The following is an 8,900-nucleotide window of genomic DNA, read 5'->3' as shown; positions in this document are numbered from 1 at the left end:
CCGAAGAGTCTGCACTGAAACCAAATTCGAGAGCACACGGTAGACTAAGAGGTATTGGATAACTTAGCAGAATATGTGTTTTGTCTGACAATACTGAGGTTAGGGTGTGTCTTCAGTGGAAGGAAACTGAAAAAGAGATCCTAAAAGGTTGTAGAGTTAGGAGTGGCTGTCATTTGTGATTTTTGTTCAAAAAAAACCAAGGATCTATTGTGGAGTGTGAGAAAACAAATTATTTTTATTTCATGTAATTTATGACCTCAAACCGTACGATGCCAGCAATAATTTAGAACTGTAGGAAAATGAGAGTTGACTTGGAATTCTGAACTGAATCAATGACGATCCTGTGATTATCAGATTTTTAATGTATTCCTTGTGCCATAAAAATTTCTGCCGATGCAACTGTGAGCTCAGGGGCAATTTATTTTATATTTAGTTGCAATAAAATGCTATGGTTGCTGTTGGCTTTGCATGCCTGATTAGCTCGGCTGATGAATGTTGTTCCTCAATTAAAATGATCTGGGATTTTTTTTCATGCCAATAAATACTCTTTGAATTGTTTGTGTTTTGCACAGAGTTCATTTAGCAAGAAATGTGATGTCTGAAGGGATGCACATGTCTCCTTGGTAAAAAAGAGATCGCAATTAACGCAAATACAATGCATAAGGTCAGCAGTTCCATATTTTTATAACCGAGAGTGTACCACTTCATGCATGCACATTTTTTTATTGTCGATAAAACGCCCGATAATTCGCGAAATGTCTGAATGAGATAAATAGATAGATAGGTAGCGATAGAGAGCATGTGAGTGATGCAGCATCATGTGGTCTTGAGCCGTTGTACTAGGGAAGCTGATTTTTTTTCTCCCGTTGCAACGCACGGGCATTTTTACTAGTACTAATAAACCACACATTGCTTCTGGTCGTCCATCTGGCAATTTTATAAAAAAGTCCCTCCTATTTTGGATATTCAACCCGCAGTACAATCTGAAGTGCTATTGTGAGAAAACGTTCCGTTCTTACAAAAAGGACCCTGTATTTTTTATATTCAACAAAGTGGTTATTGGCGAGCGAAGCGAGCTGGACTGCTGGAGGTCGAGACTGGCCGCGATGCAGACGACGCCGGGCACGGCGGCGGCGATCTCCGGCCAGATCCGGCCGGGGAGGCGCGGCGGCGGCCGGATCCTGTTGCAAGTACGGCGTGGAGGCGATCTAGGAGGCGCGGGAGGAGGTCCAGCGGCGGGGCTTGAACTCCAAGTTCATGGCGGTGGCGTTCCTCGCCGGTTTCGATCGAGATGGCGAGCTCCGACAGGGTCTCTCCATGGCGACGGCGGTGCTGCACCTGTGAGAGAGACAGAGGTATGGGGGACAGAAAGGAAGGAGGAGAGGCAGGGAGAACACACCTGCATTAGTTAGAATTCAACCCACAATCCTTTATTTGTGTATCTTATCTAGACGCACGCGCCCATTCGGTCATGCGCCGCCGGCAGCCGTCTTCGGCCTCCGCCAGTCCTAGCCCTGTTGTCCGTCCGGGACGGCGGCGGAGATGGCTACGGCCGCTGCTGAGGGTGAGAAGGCGGTCGCCGTTCCTCGGACGGGAGGATGTTGGAAGCCTCGCCGGGAGGATATTGGCCCGATCTGGAGCGCTGGGCGGGCGGCCAGATCGGACGACAACAGAGGAGCTCCAAGGCGCCATCGTTGCGCGTTCTCCAAGCCATCACGGCCGCGCACTACAGGAGTGGCGGGGCGACGCCAAGCCGTTCTTGGGCACTCTCGATAGAGAAGGGAGAGCAGCGCGTCAGGTAGAATGGAGAAGAGGAGGAAATGTGCGGTGGGTGTTGCTAGATGTTGTGTGGATAAGGGACACGTGGTGGGTAATGGGTGTTGTGCTAGATGTTGTGCTGGACCGACCGAAGCTGCTGGATCAATGCACCGATTACAATTTTTATGCGGGATGAGCACTTGCTTGCTTCTGTTTGTTTGTTAATTTACTATATATATTTCTTTCCCTACTAATAAACCACGCATTGCTTCTGGTCGTCCGTCGTGGCAATTTAAAAAAAAAGTCCCACCTATTTTGGATATTCAACCCGCAGTACAATCTGAAGTGCTATTGTGAGAAAACGTGTCGTTCTTACAAAAAGGACCCTGTGTTTTTTATATTCAACAAAGTGGTTATTGGCGAGCGAAGCGAGTTGGATGTCGAGACTGCCGCGATGCAGACGACGCCGGGCACGGCGGCGGCGATCTCCGGCCAGATCCGGCCGAGGAGGCGCGGCGGTGGCCGGATCCTGTTGCAAGTACGGCGTGGAGGCGATCTAGGAGGCGCGGGAGGAGGTCCAGCGGCGGGGTTTGAACTCCAAGTTCATGGCGGTGGCGTTCCTCGCCGGTTTCGATCGACATGGCGAGCTCCGACAGGGTCTCTCCATGGCGACGGCGGTGCTGCACCTGTGAGAGAGACAGAGGTAAGGGGGACAGAAAGGAAGGAGGAGAGGCAGGGAGAAACACACCTGCATTAGTTAGAATTCAACCCACAATCCTTTATTTGTGTATCTTATCTAGACGCACGCGCCCATTCGGTCATGCGCCGCCGGCAGCCATCTTCGGCCTCCGCCAGTCCTAGCCCTGTCGTCCGTCCGGGACGGCGGCGGAGATGGCTACGGCCGCTGCTGAGGGTGAGAAGGCGGTCGCCGTTCCTCGGACGGGAGGATGGAGGAAGCCTTGCCGGGAGGATATTGGCCCGATCTGGAGCGCTGGGCGGGCGGCCAGATCGGACGACAACAGAGGAGCTCCAAGGCGCCATCGTTGCGCATTCTCCAAGCCACCACGGCCGCGCACTACAGGAGTGGCGGAGCGACGCCAAGCCGTTCTTGGGCACTCTGGATAGAGAAGGGAGAGCAACGCGTCAGGTAGAATGGAGAAGAGGAGGAAATGTGCGGTGGGTGTTGCTAGATGTTGTGTGGATAAGGGACGCGTGGTGGGTAATGGGTGTTGTGCTAGATGTTGTGCTGGACCGACCGAAGCTGCTGGATCAATGCACGGATTACAATTTTTATGCGGGATGAGCACTTGCTTGCTTCTGTTTGTTTGTTAATTTACTATATATATTTATGCCTACTACGTCTTACAAATACATTATCTGATACACTCCCTCTGTTTCTAAATATAACTTTTCTTAAAGATTCTAATGTGAAGTAAATATGGAGCAAAACAAGTGAATCTACACACTAAAATACGTGTATATTCATCTGTACGTAGTCCATATTCAAATCTCTAAAAGACTTATATTTAGAAACAGAGGGAATAATAATTAAAAGTGAGTGACATATTGAAAAATAAATTCTTAAAGGAGATGATATTACCTGGGTCGGCGCAGCTTGCGGCTGCGCTCTATGTCTCTCGCTCGCTTGCTCAGGACTCGGGAGAAGGTGGCTGGGCCTCTGCCAATTCGATTCAGGCCAAGAGAATTATATGGTAAAAAGGAAATTCGCAAATTTGTAGATGTGCCACGGTACACCCGGTATACCCCGTGGGTACGCAAATGTTGACAGATAAACTCTCGAATACCACACGGACTCTTAGATTTATTTTAATATTTTGTATGACACTTGGATTAGGTAGCAAAAAAATTTAGAGCGTGCACACCCTTCATTTTATTCTTGCGTCCACCACTATCTGTCAATCTGAATAATATGATTTTCAATTGCAAGACTCATAAGAATCCACTTTGTGAAGATTCAGTTGTATTTCAAAAGCTTGTAATCTTTTTCTGTTCTGCTAATAAAACCCACGCATTTGACTCGCTCTAAAAAAATTGGATTACGTGTAACAAGTTGTTGATATTCAACAACCCCGCGTTAAAGTAATTACATAAGTCTATACATTTATCGATCCTTCGATGCGTACGTAATTGTGCATCATTCGTATACCTATAGCACCTTCAAATAAGTAATATATTAATTTCTATATCTTCCAATCCTTATTAACATTAATATTTATGCATTCCTACTTTAAAAATATGGTGGCCAGAAAGTAAAGAGTTTACAGTGGTTCGCGCTATTTTATTGACACGTTGCCGCTAGTAGTACGAGCACACCCTCTATGCCAACATGACCACTTCCATGGACATTATCAACGGTCCTCGATGGGATAAGGATTAGGGTAGACAGAGCTGCGAGATAGATGGTACAACAAAAGGGAGTGCCCCCCCCCCCCTCCTAGCTGCCATGCGGGGAGAAACAAGACGCGAGCAAGACGCTGTTCTCGTACTCTCTCTACTCTTCATCCCTCGCTGTCTCCTCCCAATCTCACCAAGACATCGATGCCATCTAGAGTTGAGGAATATCTTGATGTTCAGCAAGTAACCGTGAGACCTAAATATCATCTCCTTTAAGAATTTATTTTTCAATATGTCACTCACTTTTAATTATTATTCCCTCTGTTTCTAAATATAAGTCTTTTAGACATTTGAATCTGGACTACGTACAGATGAATATACACGTATTTTAGTGTGTAGATTCACTTGTTTTGCTCCATATTTAGTTCACATTAGAATCTTTAAGAAAAGTTATATTTAGAAACAGAGGGAGTGTATCAGATAATGTATTCGTAAGACGTAGTAGGCATAAATATATATAGTAAATTAACAAACAAACAGAAGCAAGCAAGTGCTCATCCCACATTAAAATTGTAATCGGTGCATTGATCCAGCAGCTTCGGTCGGTCCAGCACAACATCTAGCACAACACCCATTACCCACCACGTGTCCCTTATCCACACAACATCTAGCAACACCCAACGCACATTTCCTCCTCTTCTCCATTCTACCTGACGCGCTGCTCTCCCTTCTCTATCCAGAGTGCCCAAGAACGGCTTGGCGTCGCCCCGCCACTCCTGTTGTGCGCGGCCGTGGTGGCTTGGAGAACGCGCAACGATGGCGCCTTGGAGCTCCTCTGTTGTCGTCCGATCTGGTCGCCCGCCCAGCGCTCCAGATCGGACCAATATCCTCCCGGCGAGGCTTCCTCCATCCTCCCGTCCGAGGAACGGCGACCGCCTTCTCACCCTCAGCAGCGGCCGTAGCCATCTCCGCCGCCGTCCCGGACGGACGACAGGGCTAGGACCGGCAGAGGCCGAAGACGGCTGCCGGCGGCGCATGACCGAATGGGCGCGTGCGTCTAGATAAGATACACAAATAAAGGATTGTGGGTTGAATTCTAACTAATGCAGGTGTGTTTCTCCCTGCCTCTCCTCCTTCCTTTCTGTCCCCCTTACCTCTGTCTCTCTCACAGGTGCAGCACCGCCGTCGCCATGGAGAGACCCTGTCGGAGCTCACCATCTCGATCGAAACCGGCGAGGAACGCCACCGCCATGAACTTGGAGTTCAAGCCCCGTCGCTGGACCTCCTCCCGCGCCTCCTAGATCGCCTCCACGACGTACTTGCAACAGGATCCGGCCGCCGCCGCGCCTCCTCGGCCGGATTTGGCCGGAGATCGCCGCCGCCGTGCCCGGCGTCGTCTGCATCGCGGCAGTCTCGACATCCAACTCGCTTCGCTCGCCAATAACCACTTTGTTGAATATAAAAAACACAGGGTCCTTTTTGTAAGAACGAAACGTTTTCTCACAATAGCACTTCAGATTGTACTGCGGGTTGAATATCCAAAATAGGACGGACTTTTTTATAAAATTGCCACGACGGACGACCAGAAGCAATGCGTGGTTTATTAGTAGGGAAAGAAATATATATAGTAAATTAACAGACAAACAGAAGCAAGCAAGTGCTCATCCCACATAAAAATTGTAATCGGTGCATTGATCCAGCAGCTTCGGTCGGTCCAGCACAACATCTAGCACAACACCCATTACCCACCACGTGTCCCTTATCCACACAACATCTAGCAACACCCACCGCACATTTCCTCCTCTTCTCCATTCTACCTGACGCGCTGCTCTCCCTTCTCTATCCAGACTGCCCAAGAACGGCTTGGCGTCGCCCCGCCACTCCTGTAGTGCGCGGCCGTGGTGGCTTGGAGAACGCGCAACGATGGCGCCTTGGAGCTCCTCTATTGTCGTCCGATCTGGCCGCCCGCCCAGCGCTCCAGATCGGGCCAATATCCTCCCGGCGAGGCTTCCTCCATCCTCCCGTCCGAGGAACGGCGACCGCCTTCTCACCCTCAGCAGCGGCCGTAGCCATCTCCGCCGCCGTCCCGGACGGACGACAGGGCTAGGACTGGCGGAGGCCGAAGACGGCTGCCGACGGCGCATGACCGAATGGGCGCGTGCGTCTAGATAAGATACACAAATAAAGGATTGTGGGTTGAATTCTAACTAATGCAGGTGTGTTTCTCCCTGCCTCTCCTCCTTCCTTTCTGTCCCCCTTACCTCTGTCTCTCTCACAGGTGCAGCACCGCCGTCGCCATGGAGAGACCCTGTCGGAGCTCGCCATCTCGATCGAAACCGGCGAGGAACGCCACCGCCATGAACTTGGAGTTCAAGCCCCGCCGCTGGACCTCCTCCCGCGCCTCCTAGATCGCCTCCACGCCGTACTTGCAACAGGATCCGGCCGCCGCTGCGCCTCCTCGGCCGGATCTGGCCGAAGATCGCCGCCGCCGTGCCCGGCGTCGTCTGCATCGCGGCAGTCTCGACATCCAACTCGCTTCGCTCGCCAATAACCACTTTGTTGAATATAAAAAACACAGGGTCCTTTTTGTAAGAACGAAATGTTTCCTCACAATAGCACTTCAGATTGTACTGCGGGTTGAATATCCAAAATAGGAGGGACTTTTTTATAAAATTGCCACGACGGACGACCTGAAGCAATGCGTGGTTTATTAGTAGGGAAAGATTAGAGAGAGATGTGTTGACCATCGCACAGTGAACACAGAAAACTGCCATGGTAGCATTCCTGATCTTGCAGCTTAGTGATGTTGGAAATCTAAAAAGACATTATGATGTTGCTGAAGATCTTAAACCGGTGTCCAAAAAAGAACCTACCTCGACCGATCCTACGCTAGGAAGCATACGGATTGACCACTCATCTTATTGACTAGATAGCACAGCACAGCACACTCAAAGAAACACATCTACTTGACCACGTTGCGTGCGTGCGTCACACAGTTCGCCCATGAACTCTAAATTACATCGAACATCTCTTACATGTCGGCGGCGATCCCCTCGTCGTCGTTGGTGACGGCGGACTCGATGCGGGGAGGAGTGCCGCGGACGGCGCATCTGGCCCGGATCTCGCCCTTGTCGCCCGTGAGCAGGTCCATGTTGACCATCTTGGCCATGGACTTGGAGAACTGCTGGAAAAAGGCGTCCTGGTTGAGGGAGAAACGGGTGGCCATGCGCTGGGTGGCCGTGTGGTTCATCAGCCCCTGGTCGGACTTGAACAGCCCCTGCCTCGCGATCAGGTCGAAGTAGTACTTGTTGTCGAAAACGTCGGGCGTGCGCACGTCGAGATTTTGCTTCAGGGTGCCTTCGGGGGTGTCCTTGGCGCACTTGTTCCGCAGCATCGTGGCGAACCTGCGGTCGATGGCCGGGTTCGTGTCGAAGCCATCCTTGAACCGGTCATGGAAGGCCGGGCAGTGGGCGACGCCGAAGGTGTGCGCGCCGGAGAGAGACACCAGGTCCTCCACATTGAGGCCGCGGTCGCCGAAGGACTTGATGAGGGTGTCCACGGGGTGGAAGGGCGCCGGCAGCAGGCCGACCTGGTCCTTGGACGCCGGGAAGAAGGAGTCACGGCGGCCGAGGGTGACGTCAAAGCGGGGCCCGCCGGCCATGATGAGGGAGGCGCGGGTGGCGAGGATGGTGATGTCGGCGCAGGACACCGTGGCCTTGCATTCGGTGTGCACGGTGGCCCGGATGCGCTCAATGAGGTCCAGCGCCACTCTGCGGAGCGTCCTGTTGGGGATCTCATCCTGCTCGGTGCCGGGGCCCTCGATGAGCACTGACGCGTCGCAGCCCTGCAACATTAGGATGAAATATGTCATGCATTTTGATACATGCATACATACACCGTCCATCCACAGATTGACTGACAAAAGATGTTCTAAGTTTTTTCTTGAATGAGATATACACAGGTACATTCTAGTGTGTTTCTTTGCTTATTTCAGTCCGTTTATGGTCCATATTCAAGTGCCCAAAACATTTTACATTTGTAAACGAAGGAAGTACAAACAAATTTTGGACGTCGATACGCACCTGCGGGAAGCAGTCATGGAAGAGGATGCGGATGAGGGCCGGCGCCACGCCGGAGTCGTTCTTGAAGGCCTTCCACACGTGGTCCGCCACGATGTGCTCCAGCGCCGGGCATGTCGCCGCGTGGAAGTCAGGGGACAGACCCCCGGTGGCCGCCGCCACGGAGAGTGACGACTGCACGGCACAGACCAAGGCCAGGACCACCACGGTCGCCGCTGCTGTTCTGGACGCCATTGCTAGCTGCTAGCTCTGTGGCTGTAGGCTGTAGCTGAGCTTGTTGCACCTTCGTACGAAGGCCGTGTGGCTTGCACAAGGTATCCACTGCCCCTTGTTTTTTATAAGCCGAACGACCAGTTACCTCCATGCTCGATGTGTGCGTGCGTGTGTGACCCACACGATCGACTAGTTGAAGAGAGAGCGTAGCATTTTTGCATTACGAAAGTGGAACGATAAGATGCATGTGCAGGTCGCATGGACCAAGGTGGCACTTCCTTTGAACTTGCCACCCTTCTGGTTTCTATATGCATGTACAGCTGACAACCCACTAGTTTCTATATGCATGTATGTAAGTCAAAAGGGACTTGTTAATTTGGCAGCGGCATGATTTACGGATCACTAGAACATGAAGGCGAGCTTCGCGGCGCCCGCCCATAATGACAATGAATAATAAAACTATCTTAAAATAATCCAAGCAGTATTTGAGAAAAT

The 8,900-nt window shown here is 51.1% G+C and overlaps 1 protein-coding gene across 1 annotated transcript; it reads right to left on the bottom strand.

Moving 5' to 3' along the window:
- Window positions 1–6,866: 6,866 nt before the first annotated feature.
- On the bottom strand, window positions 6,867–8,481 carry LOC119366544 (peroxidase 12-like). The gene is made up of 2 exons (XM_037632299.1): window positions 8,196–8,481; window positions 6,867–7,957 (listed from the first exon to the last, which is right to left on the bottom strand). Exons 1-2 carry the CDS (start codon window positions 8,424–8,426, stop codon window positions 7,145–7,147), a joined length of 1,044 nt encoding a protein of 347 aa, XP_037488196.1. The 5' UTR covers window positions 8,427–8,481; the 3' UTR covers window positions 6,867–7,144.
- Window positions 8,482–8,900: the final 419 nt, after the last annotated feature.

Source organism: Triticum dicoccoides, chromosome 2B (assembly GCF_002162155.2).
Source record: "Triticum dicoccoides isolate Atlit2015 ecotype Zavitan chromosome 2B, WEW_v2.0, whole genome shotgun sequence".
NCBI lineage: Eukaryota > Viridiplantae > Streptophyta > Magnoliopsida > Poales > Poaceae > Triticum > Triticum dicoccoides.
Note: the sequence above shows the minus strand (reverse complement) of the source record. Positions and strands in the feature narration are given on the sequence as shown.

Excerpts from the sequence above, each read along its gene's own strand:
- LOC119366544 (XM_037632299.1), bottom strand. The coding sequence starts at position 8,426 with ATGGCGTCCAGAACAGCAGCGGCGACCGTGGTGGTCCTGGCCTTGGTC. Across the intron at positions 7,958-8,195 it reads TCCATGACTGCTTCCCGCAG|GGCTGCGACGCGTCAGTGCT; the intron begins GTGCGTATCGAC and ends CTAATGTTGCAG.